The sequence below is a fragment of the Histomonas meleagridis genome (assembly GCF_020186115.1).
Source record: "Histomonas meleagridis strain 2922-C6/04-10x chromosome Unknown contig_27, whole genome shotgun sequence".
In the NCBI taxonomy this organism is placed as follows: Eukaryota; Parabasalia; order Tritrichomonadida; family Dientamoebidae; genus Histomonas; species Histomonas meleagridis.
The window spans coordinates 1,014,449-1,034,161 of record NW_027150844.1 but is presented as its reverse complement, the minus strand read 5'-3'; the positions used below and the strand labels follow the sequence as shown (position 1 = coordinate 1,034,161).

General features: G+C 27.4%; 4 protein-coding genes across 4 annotated transcripts; 1 reads left to right on the top strand and 3 right to left on the bottom strand.

Annotated features, from left to right (window-relative positions):
• Positions 1-4,915: 4,915 nt before the first annotated feature.
• GO595_004771 (flavodoxin) lies at positions 4,916-5,515 on the bottom strand (the record flags this gene model as incomplete). Its single annotated transcript, XM_067917939.1, has 1 exon — positions 4,916-5,515. One exon carries the CDS (start codon positions 5,513-5,515, stop codon positions 4,916-4,918), a length of 600 nt encoding a protein of 199 aa, XP_067775353.1.
• A 1,765-nt stretch (positions 5,516-7,280) lies between these two features.
• Positions 7,281-11,807, bottom strand: GO595_004770 (uncharacterized protein; the record flags this gene model as incomplete). Its single annotated transcript, XM_067917938.1, has 1 exon — positions 7,281-11,807. One exon carries the CDS (start codon positions 11,805-11,807, stop codon positions 7,281-7,283), a length of 4,527 nt encoding a protein of 1,508 aa, XP_067775352.1.
• A 442-nt stretch (positions 11,808-12,249) lies between these two features.
• On the top strand, positions 12,250-12,807 carry GO595_004769 (DNA-3-methyladenine glycosylase; the record flags this gene model as incomplete). Its single annotated transcript, XM_067917937.1, has 1 exon — positions 12,250-12,807. One exon carries the CDS (start codon positions 12,250-12,252, stop codon positions 12,805-12,807), a length of 558 nt encoding a protein of 185 aa, XP_067775351.1.
• Positions 12,808-14,663: 1,856 nt separating this feature from the next.
• GO595_004768 (uncharacterized protein) lies at positions 14,664-15,836 on the bottom strand (the record flags this gene model as incomplete). Its single annotated transcript, XM_067917936.1, has 1 exon — positions 14,664-15,836. The coding sequence occupies one exon, from the start codon at positions 15,834-15,836 to the stop codon at positions 14,664-14,666; it is 1,173 nt and encodes a 390-aa protein (XP_067775350.1).
• Positions 15,837-19,713: the final 3,877 nt, after the last annotated feature.

Sequence of the window (19,713 nt, the reverse complement as noted above, 5' to 3'; positions counted from 1 at the left end):
AGAATTTTTTTTCATTTTCAAATTTTTTTGATTTATATATTAAATACCTAAAAAAATTTTGGGGAATTTTCTCCTCCGATAGCCCAATGGTAGGGATTGCTGCATCCAACATGCAGCGCCACTGGTTCGAAATAAAGCATCCCTATTTTTTTGATTTTTCGACGATTCTTGTTATTTCAAGAATTTCAAAAATTTCATGTAAATAAAATATACCTGCTCAAACCTAATTATTTTTCTTGCATTAAATCTAAAATTTGTCAAAATTGAATAATTTGCAATTTTAATAAAAATTTGATTTTTTGATATTTTTGAGTAATACAACAACATTAGTGAATATTTTTTACTTAGAATTTTAAACAAAATTGATTTTAAAACATTCTTTTTGATTTTAAAACATTATTTCTGAGGTATATTTAAAACTGACATTATTAACGTCTTATTTGAATGTCAAAAAGTGACACAAAAAATAGATTACAAACGAACTAAATTGACAAAAGAAAGTTAATTTAAATTATTAATTTAAGATACAACTACTTTATAACATTGTTGTAACAATGAATTCAATCAAATTTACAATTTTTTCTCAACTAATCATTTCAAATGAAAAATTTGAAATAATTTAAAGATTAAAACAAAAATTAATAACGACAACCTTAAATAACTAACACATAAATAAAATTTAACGACAATATTAATGTCAAAATCAACAATGAAAATGAATGATTTTTACATAGTAAAACAATAATAATTTTCACAAAATGAATCAATACGCACAAAAACAAGTAAGTAAGAAATAATATTATCAGTATTACAAAAAAAATTAATGTTTATTGAGTTCAAAATCTTCGAATTTCCATCCAAATAAAAATTTGAAAATTTACTAATAAATTGAAAAATGAAATCTACAGAGTCAATTAAACAATGTTTTAAAGTATCAAAACTCATAATTTTATTTATTAAACTTTTTTATTTATTAATTATTTTTTAATTCTCTTAACGGTCGCTCGTTATTTTATTCTTTAATTTCCTATTATTTAAAATTCTTTTTCACTTTATTTAACCTTATAGTATTGCTGTTATACTTAAAAATTTTGAAATTAAAACTAAATTTAATCATTATTAACTATAACAATCAATTATATTGGATAATTACTGTTATTTCTTATATTAAACTTGCAAAATTCACGTCATATCACTCAAACGGAGAAACTCACAGAACATTTTTGAATTTCCTTTAGCCAATAACTTTTTTAGTAGTAGTATTTTTATAGGATTCTTCCTTCAACTTTCAATAACTATTCGAATGAATTAAGAAGTATTTTTGAGCGGTTAATGCTCTCATTCGTCGATTGCAATAACTTTTAATTAATGTTTATATGAATATTCTTATCATTACTGAAAATCAATTTTCTTGTTATTCGCGCTTAAATCCACAGAGTATCAATAACTTTTAATGAATGTTTATATGAATGTTCTTATAATTACTGAATCATCATTTTCTTGTCATTTATGTTATAGAAATGTTTGATATGAATTATATCCCACCAAATGTATTTGATACAATCGTAAAAGATTTTAATATAATCAATGTTATAAGAAAACGCTCAAAAGAGTGAAGATAAAAAACTTCGTATATCAAATAATTATTCTAATATAATGCATTTATATTATAATAAAATACCTGATATAATTAAGCAACTAGATGGTGATGAAAGGGTTATTACTAATGATATACTATTTATATTGAATTATCCGTATACCATTTCCTGGAATAGCATTCCCTCACTCTGAAGGATCATTTACTTTATCATCTAGAAAAGAAGGTACAGGATATTTATCACTAGATAGTATTATAAATATTAAAACAAAAATTTCAAAAGAAAAACTTGAAAATATTTTAGTATGGCTAAAATCAAACTTAATAATTTTCGATAAAATTAATATATAATATAGCTTATATAAAGTAATAAAATAATTTAATGTTAAATCTTCAAAAAATTAATTCTAAAATGAAATAAGATTAATTTGAAAAAATATTTTTATTTTAAAATTCCAATAGCATTAATCGAATCTACACATCCAAGAATATATATCTATAATGTTTTTTTGGATTAAAATATCTTATATTCATGGGAAAAAATGATGATATTTACCAAAATAATTGAGTCGTATTGAATTATTGAATGAGTATTCAATTCTTACGTGGAAAAAATGTAAATAAAAACAACACATTCAACAAAATTTGACGTACGATATTTAACTCAAAAGTGATTTTCTATTTAAAATAAAAATATTTCCACTAAAAATGATAAACTAATAATTTTTTTACTATTATATTAATAAATATCAATAATTATTGACTATATCAGAGTTTTATTAATTTTATTGAATTAGATTTTTAAATCTCAATTAGATTGCATTCAAAATTTAGTTGATGATTATTAAAACATTATATTCTAATTTTCGCATTTATAGATCATTAATTAATCTATTATTTATCATAATGTATTTTAAATATTTATCATTCATTATTATTTATTATTGATCATTTATGTTATCCAACATCAAGATTATCTTTGATGCAACGCAATAACAAGTGTAAATTTAAGGATTACTAAGTATCTAGTGTTTCAATGCACGCAGATTTTATTGAACGTGATCATTATGAAGATCATTTTTGTATTTATACGAATGACAATCGAACTAAATATAAGAAATATGAATATAAAAGTAGAAAACCCAATTTTAAAATATGGTTTAAAAAAATGAATGGTAAAGAAATTGATCCAGAATATTTTATGCTAAAATTATTATTATTAATTCATTAAATAAAAAAAAATAATTTTTATCAATGTTTAGTATTGAGAATGCTACGAAAGGTATAAAAACTAATGTTGTTGCTGCTTATGATATTATCGATGAAGATGACTTACAAGAAGTTTCAGAAAATTATCCTACAAATGATCAAATAACAGAAAAACTTAATACTATAACTTCGATTACAATCCCACAATTATATTATAATAAATCACAATCAGATGAAAAATATTCTACAAAAAGTCATACTCATAATACAATAAATAATGATTCAACAGTATATGGGAATGTACAAGTTACTTCATTAAATGGTTTTCAATTGTCAACTGCAGAAGGTGGTAAATGGGATACAAAATTATATGTTTCATCTATTATCACATTAAAAGAAGATGGTGTTGTAGAAGTTGGACAATATATTGATATGCATAATAATGCAGATTACGATAAAGATAATACATGGAAAATAACTGCTAATACTAATTAATTAGATTATAAATCAAAAACTGGTTCATTATTAAGTTTTGGAAGTAATGGTAATATTAAATGTGCAACTATTAATAATGTAGTTACAACTAAAATATCTTTAAATTATCATAATCATGATGAGATTTATGCTAACAAAGATCATGAGCATACAAACTATGCTTCAACAGATAATTCACATAGTTATAATGATTTAAATGATAAACCTGAAACATTTCCACCAGCAGATCATACACATGAAGAGTATGCTTCAAAAGATCATAATCATGATACAAAATATGCTGCGTCAAATCATACACATAGTTATAATGATTTAACAGATATTCCTACAGGTACAAATACAGAAGATATTCATTGTTCAACAATTAATGGTTTTGCTTTAAATTCTAGACCTTCAGATTCAAATTTAGATATTAGTGTTCCTTCAATTGCAGTCATAAAAAACGATGGTGTTTTAGAAATATATCCTTACATAGATATGCATGCTAGTGATGGTTATGATACCGATTATAGCTGGAGAATAAGTGTCCTAGCTGATTATTTTCAAATCTACCCAAAACAAGGAAGTTATGGTTTTATTTTTGAAAAAGAAAAAGGTATATCCAACTGTAAAAGATTAGTTTGTACTGAACTTATGCGTGAAATAGAAACTAAAGGTATTAATAATACAGGAAATATAAAATCCAGAACTTATAGAAAAATTACCTCTTGAAATCAATAATGACAATTTAATTAATATTTTTAATATTAAAACGAAAGCAGGAATTAATATTGACAAAGAAATTGAATATGGTGCAAAGCATTTTGAAGAAATAATAGAACAAAATTTTTCGTTGTCACAATTAGAATTGCTTTTGAAATGTGATATACTCAAACTTTTAAATGAAAAATCGTTACTTGATTTCGTTATTGAAAAATATCAACAAAATCCAAAATTTTATGTGTTATTTAAAAAATTAAAATCATGAGATGAACATTGTTGTAAAAATTTACTTATTAAATTGCAAAAATTTTTAATTATTTTAAACACATTATGCTATTATATTAAAGCATTATTTTTTTAAATCTTTACTTTTATAATTTTTTTGATGAAAAACAAAATATTTCTGAAATAATTAATTGATATTAAAATTTTAAATTAATTTATCTTAAAGAAAAAATGGTGAAATGGACAATGATAAAATAAAAATTATAAGTATAAAATTTAATATTAAGAAGGAAATTAATTTCCTTTTTTACGCGTTTGCTTTTTTGGTGATTCAACAAGAGTTGAGCGATATTCGATTAAGTGCTCTCTAAGCGATGTTTTCCTGCAATATAAATACATATCTTCGTCTTGGATATTCTTTCTACCTGCATGTTTAGAAAATGCAATCAGTTCTCTAGGAAGGTGTGCATCTAGAAGCGTATAAACAAGCTCTTTGAGAATTATAATGAAATTTTGATGAAATAGCATTTTAATAATGTCTATAGGCAATAACTTCATGTATGCTATCTTGTTATTCAATTTTTTGTAAATCAGAAAAATGATAATGCAAAACATGAATTTTCTTCACATTGAACAATATGTAAATTTGTTCTTTGTAATAAAATTTGACATTCATAATGATTTTGTTTATTGATTAGGTTGCTCATTATTTTCTGGTGTTTCACTTGGAGAAACTTCTCTGTTTTCTTTAGTTGGTTCATTTTCCTTGTTTTCTGGTTTTTTATTCAATGCTTCGATCCAATCTTTGATATCTTTTTCAAGATCAGTCGGGGCCTTCTTCTCATTAAAAAGATATTCGCCAAGGAATGTCGCATTTAGCGCTTCTTCTTTCATTGCGTTTAATGCTCGTTCATGGCCACTTCCTCCTTCACTGATAAATGGAATAATTGTTTTTCCTGATAAATCAATGTTTTTTAGAAAAGAAGCTATTGGCCTGGAAACAGTCCAACACCAAACAGGTGTTCCAATGAAAATTTTTTGATATTTGGTAACATCTACTGTTCCAGCAAGTTTTGGAAGAAAACCTGTTAAACAATGTTTACTTGCTTGGAAGCAAGCTGTAATGTATGAGTCAGAGTACTTATCTTCTTCTGTGGTTCGAACTTCAAATATATCTGCGTTTGTTTCCTTTTGAATTATTTCAGCCATTTTCTTGACGTGACCAGTCCTTGAATAAAAAACAACAAGGGTATCATTGTTTTGTGGTGCTTCTTCGCTCGCTTGCATAGCAAAGATTCAACAGCTGTGAATTCACAAAAAGTGAAATTTGTCAAAAAAAAAAAATGAATTGCACATTTTATTCAAACGGTCGTTTATTTATGACGGTTTGATTCAAAATGTTTTAATAATTTATAATATGTTTTAATAATTTATAATATGTTTTAATAATTTATAATATGTTTTTATAATTTATAATATGTTTTTATAATTTTATATATGTTTTAATAATTTGTAATATGTTTTAATAATTTTATATATGTTTTAATAATTTGAAACAGCACTTCATATAGCAGTTAGAAATAATAATATAGAAATAGTAAAATTATTTTTAGATAAAGAAGGAATTGATGTCAATGCAAAAAATATTCATTTGAATAATTTGGAATATGTTTTATAAACTTAAAATATGTTTTAATAATTTAGAATATGCTTTCACAATATTTGACAGCAATTCAAATTGCACGACAAGAAAGTTACACAGAAATTGTAAATTTACTTCGTGCAAAAATTACAAAAAATTCTAAATGTCATCTTCAATAACATCAAATCATCAATTTCAACAAGAAATAGAAATGAAGCGTATATTGCTAACAATCAAAATCAACAAATGTTCGCATAAAACACTAGAAAGAAAATTACCAAAACAAAAGTTGATGTCAACATACAAGCATATGAAAGTCATCAAAATCGCAATATACATTATACATTTTATCGATTAACAAAGCAAAATGCAAAAACATAAATACAATAATATTATAAAGTGTATTATAAGAAAAACTCTAACAAAAAAAGTGTTGGCAACAATAGTAACATTTGATCAATTTTCACACAATTTAAAAGCTGATTCTCCAATCGTTGGAGAAGATTTTCGTTCTTAAAAAAGTGGCATTTGGAGGTGCCTCCATAAACGGTTGTTCGTCACTTTTGAATAACGATAGAATTTTGAATGAATCTGACCAAATTGTCTAACCGCCTATATTGGCGAACGTTATGTCAAATCATGAAGCAAGTCGTGCTTTGGGCTTACCAAAAAGAAATAGAACTGGAATTGCAATGTTCCGAAAAACAATGGAAATTTTAATGAAAGGACAAGAACATCTTACTTTAAGTCGAAAACAAAAGCAATATTGCTTGTTCGTGTGACTAGAGGTTTCTCTACAACGTGGAATGGTAAACAATATACCGAAAATGTAATTTGCTATAATTCAAAAAAATGTCACATTTTCTTTTGTAGACGAAGAACATCATAAAGAACTTTTGATGGCATTGCTGAATCGTATGAAAAATATTTTGATCTCATAAAATAAAAATCGAAATGAAACATAATTTTCATAATGTTTTCTTTCAAGAAAAATGATACACTCTGTTCAAACCTTTTTCTCACGTCATTAAAAATGAAATCTTTTGTTTTGACAAAAAGTAAAGGTTTTATAGAGATCGAAAATCTTTTAATTGGCAAATAGTTTTAATTTATATTTAGATAAGCCATCACTCATGTGTTGATGCAAACATTCAAGAATAAAACAAATCATATTGGGTGTCAAGTTAGAGGGGGTTTTAATTCAAATTTGAATCGAAAACGATTAAAGCCATTTGAATAAATTACTCAATTAATTTTCGTCACTTTTTTTTCATATCCAGCAGAAAAATGCTATTAAAATTAAATAAAGCTTACACACACACAGACAGACACACACACATACACATACACACACATACACACACACACACACACACACACACACAAAAAAATTAATTCGTAAACTGCTTTTTAAAGTTCGTCGAATTTGCACTTCGGCAGTCCTTTCATTGTTTGTACGCTTAAGTATTCGGGCGACACGACGTAAAACTCTTCGTTTGTATTCTCGTCGAAGAATATAATTGTTGGGAACATGTAGAACAGCACGTCCATGAACTCCAAGTCGATGTCGTGGTGACTGAGGATGACCTTTGCGAGCAACTTCGCGTATTTGATCGACAGTTCTTCGTCGCTGATGAATGTGCTGATGAACAAAAACGGCGCAATTTCTTTGTCCGCTTCTTCGACGATATCGAACAGTCCGCAGACGTACGAGACGATGTTCATTCTGAAGTTACTTTCGTTGACGATGTTCGACGACGCGAGTCGTACCAAGAACGTCAACAAGTCGGAGCGCGACTGAGTCTGCGTTTTTTCTTTTATTTCATTGATCAGAGAAGTTATCGAATTGTTGTTGCTATGAATTGAACGTAAATCTTCGAGAATTAATGCTGCCGAATTAATAACTTCTTTGTCGGCGGAGTAATTGCTCATGTATTTAAGGAACTTAATGATTGACAAATATAATATACTTTGACTTGATTCTACTAAGAGTAATGATGAAAGTGCAGTGTATAAAATGACTTTGTTGTTGATCCCATTTAAGTTTCCTAATTTGTTCTTGACAAGTATCGATAAATTATTTGCTAACGCTAACATTAACCTTTGATCTCTATTTTCATAGACAAACGTAAGTAAAAATTCCATAAATAAAACAGCTTTCTGATGATCTAAAGAACCTAAATGTATAAAGATCGATGGAAGGATTTGTAATAAGTTACTAACGTTATCATGTTTGACAAAATTAACTGCGTTATTAATTAATGAGTTTAATGATTTCTCACTAAACAATGTCGATACAGATTTAATAATATAAAAACAAATTGATGATATTTTCGTGGGCATACAAAGCTTCTCAAAAAGTTCGGCTTTTTCAACACTGCTTTTCTTAAGAAGTTCGAATACTTTACGACAGATCTCCGGTGACAGAAAAGTGCTCTTCATTGATTCGCTTAACGTTCCCTCCAGTTGATATATTAACGTATGCGTCAGAATTGGAATATTCTTTTTGAGGACGTTTTTACCTTGTAAATATAATGAATACAAAATTATTTGTGGCAAAATATCATCGAAATATTTTAAGGAATCCATTTGTAACGCAAATATCATACTCAAACAAGCTATCGATGAAATGTTACATTCATTTTCGAATGATTCCCAAATCTCTTCTGGATTTTCAGTATATAAAAACTTTAATTTCGACTTAAGATATTTCGATACTTCATTTGGACATGACTTAAATGCAATGTTCGATACAAATGAAGTCGATTGATAATTATTATCATTTTCAAACATAAAGTCAAACATTTCATTAATGGAATCTGAACAATTTTGGAACAAATTATCGAACACTTTTACTAATGGTAAAAAGTTCGAAACATTTTTATATGAAGATGAAAATATTGTGAAAAGTGGTTCGAAATCGGAACGATTCAAATTCTTTTCCAAGAAATATGAAAAGAACAATGGAACTTTTGGTGATCTTTGTAATGAATTTACTGATCTTTCCAACATTTCGAAGTATACGTCGACTTCTTCATCCGAAAGATTTTGTTCGATTTGTTCCCAAATTTTATGTTCTGTTTCGATATCATATTTACTGAATGGATTAATTTCCAATTTATCCTTTAATAATAACTTTGCAACACTAATACCAAAACTTGGCTCAATATTAAATATTGACATTCCTAACACAAATAATTGCGTAAGTTCCATACGTGTGAATTCGACATTACTTTTTAGAATAGCGTTACCTAAAATTTGTGATCTTCTTGAAGATAATGCAGAATGAATAATTATTGATCGACTATTAACATTATTTGCAAATAAATTTGAGATACAATCAGTAATAACATATTGTATTATCGAATCAACTGATGACTTTTCCGAAAATTGGATAATATAATTTACAACTTCATTAATCCTTTCATCTTTAATTGGGAAATGTTTTATTATCGCTGCAAAGAAGTCCAAACTTGCAAATAAAAACACTTCGTCAATAACAAATATTTCTTTTGGATTAACTTTCTTCATTAAGAATTCGATGATATCATTTAGTTGTGCTAATTCATCAATTTTTTCTGGATGTACTCTAATATAAGTCGAACATACATTTAATGACATTTTATCTAATGGTATATCACGTTCGAATCGAAGTCGTTTACCTTTAAGATAATTTTTAATTGTCGGTAAAAAGATATCTTCTTCACCTTTATAATCTTTAAATTTACGATGTGTAATTATGGAGTTTTGAATGTATAAGAAGTATTGTAATGGTTGTCCATTATATTTAGTGTTTAATTCTTCATAAACTTGGAATAAGATGTTCCAATTCGATGGATCTAACATTTGAATATATTTTTGGATTTCATTAAATTTCCATCGATACATATATTCAAGTGCTGCAAATAAAAATGATTTCGTGATTTCAATTGGTTGGCCATCTTTATTAGAACGTGCTAATTGTAATAATGCCATCAAAAATGTGTTTGTATATTCTTGATCTTGAAAACGATCCATTGTCATCCAATATTGTGCACTTGTTACATAAATATCAATAAACCAATTTTCATTCTTTTGAATATAATATGAAAATTGTTTTGTCTTTTGATCAATGAAATAATTTGCTAATTTATAATTATTTGTTAGTTCATTAAATATTGTAAATAATTCATTTAATGATGTATACATCATTTTACTTTTAATGAATATAAATGGAAATATTTTACTTTCAACTGCTAATAATAAGTTATCAATGTTAATCTCTTTATAACCATTTGATTCTTTTAATACTTTAAAGAAATCAATTAATGATAATAATATTTGAACAATTTGTTCATGTTTTATTTTGTTTGTAATTTGCTTTGTTAAATTAATTGGTATATTCATTGTTAACTCTGCAGGAATTTCATTAACTACATTTAATTTCATTAACTCTGTATATCCTTTAACAGCTGCTATAGACACATCAATGTTTTGTAAGTTATTTGCTTCGTTTATCATTTGTAACATTGTGTTTGGCGCATCTTTTAATTGTATCCATAACACTGGTATTAAATGCATCATTTCAATCAGTAATTGTTTCGTTGCTTTAGTTGAATAAAACGTTTTAATGTTCGCTGATATCACATCTACTAAATCAGATGAAAGTTGTTTCGATGTTTTATATAACTTGTTGATCATTTTAATTAAAAATATTAATGAAGTTTGATTGTCAACATATTGTGGTGCTAATGTCGCAATTCCATTTAATAATGGTGTGACCGATTTAACATCATCTGATGTAGCACTTACATAAAAGTCACAAATACCATCTAAATATTCTGCATATGTCTCAGGAAATATAAATAATTTGGACTTCTTAAATATGTTTTGATGAAGTTCCTTAATGAAAAAGGATGTGGGGATTTTGCTGGGACAGATTGCCCTATATGCTTTAACTAATATTTTGGAAAATTGGCGTGGCTCTGCTTTACATAAAGTTTTGATAAGTTTCGATATTTTCTCGTTTTTGACTTTTTCTGTGGAAACCGAAATGATGTCAAAAACCGCTTTTAATGCACTGAAATTAATTTTCTTTTGTTTTGAGCTACAAAGTTGACATGCAAACTTATAGAATTTGGGACTAACTGATTTGATGTTGGAGGATACAATTGTCTTAGAAACAAATTTCACATATTCACATTGAGTTTCATAATCAAGAGATTTCATATCGGCTGATGTTAATTGATTAATCGTTTCTTGATCGACAACTTTAAGATACTTAAGGTTACGAAGAAATGGTGCAAGGACTTTACGGGATTGTTTGCTTCCATTAAGATTTTGGATTCGATTTAATATGACTGATTGCCACTCGGAATTACTTGAAAGATATGAATAAATTTTTCCTTCATAACGAACTAGGTTTGGAATATTTGGAGTTTGAAGAAGAAGGTCACAGAAAATTGAATGCATCTTAATTGACAATTGTGAAAAATCGATATTCTTTTGCATTTCAACAAGCTTATAGACAAGTTCTAGGTATAACTCTATATAGGGGAAGAAGGAATCTGGGAAAACTGTTTCTGGCGTAGTTAATGATCGTTCATGTTTATATGATTCATGTTTATCTGTGATTTGACATACAAAAACAAGAGAGTCATACATGTTCTCAACAAGTTGGTTGAAAGTTTCTGGAAATGACCTTTCTGTGCATGACGATAAAATTATTCCTTTTAAGGCATTAAAATAAAGTAAGCAATCGCTTGTAGTCATTCCAATAATTCTTGACATCATTTGGGAAATTTCTTGTTTGAATGGCTCATTTTGAAGCTTTGGTATACATATTTCTGCTAAGTCTAAAAACGTTTCTTCGGGTGCATTAATCTCCCTAAGCAGAAGCATTACGCCCGATGCTGCAAGTTGAGGACAAAGTTCCTTTAATGCTGCTACTTCTTTCATCTCTTTTTTTGTCAATTTTGTCCCCTATGAAAAGTGGTTAAGGGTGTGGATAACCAAACTTTTTGAGAGGGCCCCGCAGGCTTCAACGGTTCACAAACCAAAAAAAAATTCGATTCTGGCAATTTTTCCAAAAAATAAAAATTCCACAGTTGATTTAATATATTTCCAAATTTAAGAAATAACTATTGCAAATTCTTATAAATTAGAAATCATATTATGAGTATTTATTTAAATCATTGTCCTAAAAGAATTAATTGCTCAAATGCTAAAATAATTATAGAAAAATTTTAGATAAACCATATTATAAACGTTTATGTAACTTTAACTAAGATATTTTTCGGTAAATTACATTTTTAAAGAAATTTTTGTCGTGAATTAATTTCAGATGATGTCACTTTTTTGTTGTTGCATTAGTCACTTTTGAGAAAGTGCTGTTTTCTTGATGACAAGAATTCCAAGAGAATTTTTTACAAGAGAAATTTTGGATGTAACCCCGACCTTAATTGGGAAAGTGATTTGCAGAAAATTTGATGATGGTACTATTGGAAGATTCCAAATTACAGAGGTTGAAGCATATTGTGGTGAAGAAGATAAAGCATGTCATGCAGCAAAAGGAAGAACACCAAGAACAGAAGCTTTCTACAAAAAAGGTGGGCATTTATATGTCTATTTGATTTATGGGATGTATTGGCTTCTGAACATAGTTACAGGCCAAAAAGATTCACCACAAGCTGTTCTTATCAGAGGTGCCAAAGGAATTGATGGTCCAGGGAGATTAGGGAAAGCATTAAAATTGGATAAAACTTTTTATGGTGAAGATCTTATTAAATCTTCAAGAATATGGCTTGAAGATATTGGTGAAACACTTCCTTACATCACTACACCACGAATTGGTATAAATTATGCGGGTGAACCATGGATTAGCAAACCTTGGAGATATTTGTATCAAGAAAAGAAGCCTACCACCAAACAAACAAAGCTGAACTTTCCCAAAGCTTAAAATATTTTAAAAAGACAAAATTTTTTGTATTTTCTGTCTTTTTTTCCTACTTTATGACCGTTTATTATTTGACCGTTAACCGCCAACCAAAGAGATGAGAAAAGAAACAAACACAGATAAATCAACAATTTCACTCGATACTACAGATGTATTTCTTCTCTTATTTCTAACAGCGATTGCGTTTGCTGTCCGTTTCTGGAATTTATATTGGCCAGATGGGATTGTATTTGATGAAGTATATTTCGGTAATTTCACAAATTATTATATTCAAGGTCAATTTTATTATGATATTCATCCACCTCTTGCAAAAATTGTTGCATTTATTTTTGCAAATCTATCAGAGTATGATGGCTCAATAAGTTTTCATAACTTACCGCATTATCCGATTGCAGATTATATTGCACTTCGTATAACCCCTGCTTTTTTTTCAGCTTTATGTGGTCCTCTAGTTTATCTTTGTTCCAGATTTTCATCATTTAGCCATGTCTCTGCATTTGCAGCCTCAGTTCTTATTATATTCGATACATCCCTTGGTACTGAAGGACGTCATATTCTTAGTGATGGTATTTTACATTTTTTTTCGATGCTTCATATTGTTGTTTTATTATATACAGTTTCTCTCAATCATCGTAGACCACGTTTTCGACGCTGGTTATTTTTATCTGGTGTTACATTAGGTGCTGCGTGTAGTTGTAAGAACACAGCGTGGGGTCTTATGGGGTTTGATGCGTTTACATTTTTCATTGAATTATATCCACTATTGAAAGAAGGATTTTTAGATTATTTATTTGAACTCATCATTATTGGCGTCCCATTATTTATCATACAATTCTTAGTATATCTTTTAGTGTTTTCTATACATTTCATTTTATTGCCGATAGCGGGTCCGGGCACCCCATATTTGAATGATGAAATGAAACGACAATTAATACCAAACACTGCCGTTTCAGCACCAATTTATGCGCGCGTATTACAAAGCCCAGGATTAATACTTAGGTCTATTGTTTTAACAATACAAATGCATCAAGGTAATATGGGTATTACTCAGTTCCATGATTCGATGAGTTTCCCCAAACAATGGCCTTTACTTACTGGAATCGCAACATATTTTTGGGGTCGTAATGGGAAAGAAATTCGTTGCTTAGGTAATGTTTTTTCTTATTATTTTGGCTTTTTAGGAATTATATTGTGCGTTTTTTCGTTTTTGAGAAACTTTAAATTGTTTTTAACAAGTATAAAATTTGTTTGTGGTTGGTTTTGTTGTTACGCGCCATTCTTTTTGGTGCCAAGAGTTATGTATCAATATCATTATTGTATACCTTTAATGATTGCGGCAATTTCGTTTGCAGCTTCTTTAGATATATTTGTGCCTGCGAAGTATAGAGGTTTTGTGGTTGTTATAGTCTGCATGTTAACTTTGTTCGGATTTTGGTTATGGTCTCCATTCACTTATGGGTCTACTCAACATGACAGAGATATCTCAATATGGACGAGGTTATGGGTTGATGGTAATGCTGCACATCAAAAGAGAAGGCAAGAATATTATGCAAATAAAAAATAAAACTGTTTTTTAATGTTATTTATTAATATCTTTAATTTTTCTTTGAAACACAAATTTACCATTTACAAAAAAACTGTAAAAAATCTGCAAAAGTTTTTTAATTTATAGTAAAATATTTATTCTGTTTATGTTGATAAATTGTTTCTGAACCATTTTATCATAAAAAAACTTAATGTTATTGGAGGAAGCCAATCAAAATTTTGAGATAATTATATTTTATAGTTAAATGCTTTCGTAAGGATATGAAAATTAATTCATATTTCCAAAATTTTTAACTTCTATATCATAATTATTATTACTTCTTTGTATTGAAGCTTAAACTTGTATTCATATTGATACCGCCGCTGCCCGCATTTGATCCAGTAGTTGTACTTGTATTAGTTCCTGTCTTACCATAAGTCGAATTACCGAAATTAAAGTTACCAAAACTATAGGAATTCCCAGCTTTCTTTTCGGGCTTCTTAAACTTTTCTTCATTTGTTTCATGTTTCTCTAAGTCGTGTTTTCTTGTTTGCAAAAACTGTTCGTATTCTTCTTTGATTGTTTTTGTTCTCGAAATTTCGGCTTCGTCCTCGTCAAGCGCGTCAAGTTTTGACGTGTCGATTCCGCGGATTTTAAACTTTGAAATTATTTCCTTTTGTATATCATTTGCTTTATCTTTAATTTGTGAGACTTTAGAACCACAGCGAATGATAGCTTCTTGTTGTTGCATCAATACATTCTTTAATGATTGTGATGAACTGATGGTGTCATCAGACTCAAGTGCTTTACTAAAGGAATCAAGTTCTTCTTCTAATATTTTCCCACGTTTTTGTATAGAATCAACATAACGAATAAGAAATGGTGACGTCCCTGAACGATTAGGTCGCATGGCTATGGTCAAGTCGCGCTTGGAGGTCTCAAGAAGTGACCGGTACTCGGATATGGATGAATTGCCATGATCAAGTTCATTGGTCAAGGTGATTAATGTATGTGTTATGGAACGAGTGGCACTCTCAATAATGTTAGAAAGACGCTTTTCAAAGGCATCAGTGCCTTCTATTGGAAGATTAGTTTTTTGAAAACTATCGACAATTTTGATAAGCCCATCTAAAACAGAGGCAGCATAGATGTAATCATCTTTGGGTTCAGGCTTGTTGAAAGAAAGGCTCAATGTTGTAGTAGATTTTACTTCGTTTCCTTTTGTAGATGTTGCATCTTTTTTTTCATTGGAAAGTGATGTTGCATCTTTTTTTTCGTCTTTTTTGGGGATGGATTCATTTTGAAGTTTGGCAACATTTTCTAGTGTATCAGTCTCTTTTATCTTGCTTTCTTGTTTTTGACCAAATCCTCCGCCTCCAGATCCTCCAAAACCTTTGAATCCTCCAAAATTAAAGCCAGTAGAACCTGCAGCACCCGTTGTTTGATTGGATTTGGAGGAAGAGCTAGAATATGTATTCTTGAAAGAACTTAGACCAGCTATTGACATGTTTGGTCAATAGGATTGAGTACGTTAACTTCTGGAAAAAATTCAATAGTAGTCCGAACAGATATGTATTGAAAATATTTTTGGATAAAAATATCTCTAAAATTTCATAATATATTTTACACAACTCAATAGAAATATCGTAATTATATTATTAATATAATTAGATTTAAAAAGTGTTTATCGAAGAATTTATCCCACGTAACGAAAAATCGAAAAAGAGTTTGTTTTCCTCTTTTCATTTGACTTTTAGTTTTTCATTTCACCTATTTTGAAACTACAATTTCTTATTCTTAACAATTTAAATAATGCTGATATATATGTGTTTATGAAAAAAATATCACTTATATTAATACGTAAATAATAAAATCACGTGGACACTCGATATATAGAGATTCTTTTGAATTAGCATTGAAATGTTTGATTTTTTCACATGTTTTCACTTTTTCTCCAAATATTGAATAAGAACCAAGCAAATTTTTTGATATTTATTTTGGAGGCCTTGAAGGGTTTTATTATTCGAAAGGATTTAAAAAAAAGAAAAATTGTTCAGATCGAGATCTCAAAATTCAGCAATCGAAATTGCCTAAAAATTTATATTTAAACTCAATACCCGAAGTTGTTTATATATTTTGATTTTCAACGAAAAACTATTGAAGAATTTAGAGTTGAAGTACCTCTCCTATTCCTTGGTTTATAAAGAATTTGTTAGAGGATCACTAAGCTGCAGTATGCATGCGTTGTTATGAGATTATTCTGGCTGTTTTTCTTCCGTAACGAATGTTCTATTTAATAAGGGAATTTCAAAATTCAATAAGATATTAATATAAAGAATAACATCAAAAGAGATATGGCAAAAATAATAGTAGGTTATATATGGAATATCTACTAAAATGAAAGAGATTTGAATTTGTTGGCTTAAAATGAAAGAATTTTTAAACAGTTATTTTAACGGTCTCTTCGGATTTTGATCAGTTTCTAAGAAAATTAAACTGGTGGAAAAAATTGGGCAATATCGGTTTCACTTTTTGAACGCGATTCTATTAAAACCGATCGAAAAGTGCTGCTAATGTTTATCTGTTTGAATCTGACCGAAGTTAAACTTCTATATTAAGTGCATGCACTTGGCTTTATGCTTTCGAGTTAACAAAAACTGGCTATTTCACTAGGGTTCCAGCCCTTTCCATCTTTTACTGTAAATTTTTCTATTACAAACATTTATCCGCATCCAGAGATTTCATGTAAGCTGTTAAAGTTGGGGTTTCTTGGAATACATGTAAGTATTAAAATGAACTTCATAATATGAATCGCGATTTAATTTATTTATTTAATATTTCCAGTTATCATACATTTTATGAATCTTGAAATTGTTAAAATAAAATATTTTTAGTATTAGTATCAATTTCTTCTTGTTTGGAAAATAATTCCACTATTTCAGTGTGACCTTTTTCTAATGCATAAATAGATGCTGTTTTAAATGCTTTGAACAATTTCCAAATATTAACCAAAAACATAAAATTATTAAAACAAATACAAAATAAAACAAAAAAATATTTGCATTAATATCAATTTCTTTTTGTACAAGAAGTACTTTTACTATTTCTATGTAACCTTTTTCAGATGCAATCATAAGAGGTGTATTAAAATTTTTGAATAATTTCCAAATTTCATATCTAAACTAAAAATTATTATCATTAATATAAAGTTAAATAAATATACATCTTTAGTATTAATATCAATTCCTTTTTGTTCAAGAAGTAATTTTACAATTTCTATGTAACCTTTTTCAGATGCATATATAAGTGCTGTTTTAAATGAGTTGAGTAATTTTCAAATATGTATTTAAAATATTATGCAATTTAAATAAATTTTGTACAAAACATATAAACGTCTTTGGAGTTAATATCAATTCCTTTGTGATCAAGAAGTAATTTAACGAGTTTTTTGTATCCTCTTTTTGCTCCTATAATAAGTGCTGTTTTAAATATAATGATAAATTACCACAAGTTTTCATAAAATATTAAATATCTAAAATAAACATTAACTCAAACATAAAAATATTTTTCATATTAATATTAAATCTTTTTTGACTAAGAAGTAATTTTAATATTTCAGTATAACTATTTTTAACTGCATAGATAAGCGCAGTGTTACATAATTTTATTAAAATCCAATTATTAGCATCAAATATCATATTAATAATAAAAAATTTAAATGAATCAAAAAAATATCTTTATCATTAATATTGATTCCTTTGTTTCTAATAAGTAATTTAATAATTGATGTGTAGCCTTTTGAAGATGCAAAAAGAAGTGAGCTCATATATAACTTTTAAAAATTCCATATATTATTTCGAAATCTCATAATCCCAAAACCAATATCAAATATAACAAATTAAGATTTTTAAAATTGATATCAATTTCTCTTTGTGTGAGAAGTAATTTAATAATTTCAGAATAACCTTTTTCAGATGCGTACATAAGTGCAGTTTTAAATGTATTTAGAAAAATCCAAAATTAAAATCTGAAAATAAATATCTTTGAAATTTATATTCATTCTTTTTTGTCTTAAAACATATTTTACAAGTTCGATATTTCCAGATTGTGCTGAAAAAACTAAAATATTTTTAGGAAGTTGATTGAATTTACGAAAATATTTAACAAGAAATAAGTTTCCAAATCTTGCTGTTTCATTAATAATATAATTGTTGATTTTCATTTTTTTATTAATTAAATATGAAAAAAGTTCATAGTTATGATATAAAATACATTTCTTTCCTAATTCTTCTAAACTTTTAATTTTAATGGTTTTATTTTCATAAATATATTTGAAAATATCATTTTGGTGAAATATAATTGCTGCTTCTAAAGAACCTTCAAATGATGAATGATTCTGTTCACATAAATGAATAATTTCATTATTTCCACTTGCAGCTGCGTATTTACCTGTGTTATTTACATTAGCATTGTTCATAAGCAAATATTTAAAACATTTAACAGCAGAAAAAAATGCCGCATAATCAATTAATGTAACATTTTTTTTATTAATAAATGAACATCTTTCATAAAGTGATGGCTCGATTATTTGGTTAAAATCAAAATTTGTTTGTGATGATATTTCTTGAAGTTTTTCTAATTCATCATTTCGAATTATTTTTGCAATTTCATTAGGGTTTACTCCTTCTTTAATTAATTGTTTATGAAGTTCCCAATCATTTTTTGATAGTTTTTCAATGTTTTCTTTAATTTGACCCATAAATCGTTTAGTTTTAAGCAATTCATTAATTTCTTCTTCTGACTTATAATGAATAAAATACAAGTTTTTTCTATTTTCAATAATTTTTGGTTCAAGAAAATTATTTTCAATCAATTTACATATCAGATAATTTGATTCTTGTGTATATTTTTCTAAAAGAAATTGGATCAATACATCAAAAAAATTTATTTTATTTTTGTTATTCACCTCAAACACTAGAATTTCTTTTATGAAATTTAAAATGATATGAGATCTATTTGGCTTAATAACGAAACAAGAATATATCATTTGACTGACGATTATGTTCAATGTTAACTGTTGTTTTTCTTCAAGTATTTCAATTGAATTTACTGTTTGCATAAGATTTTCATTGTTCATTCCAAAAATTTTAAGCTGCAATAAAATCAGGAATTCTAATTCATCTCTATCTTGATAAATATAGTCATCATGCATGTTTATTTAAACCTATTCAAAAAATTTGACAAACAAAAAAAAAATTAAAATATATAGAATTTTAGTATACATACTTATTTCAATGAAATTTAACAATTAAAAAAACTTTTACCGACTAAAATTTAAGATATTGTTTCTTTAAAATTCAATATACAGTCCCGGACAGCAAAAA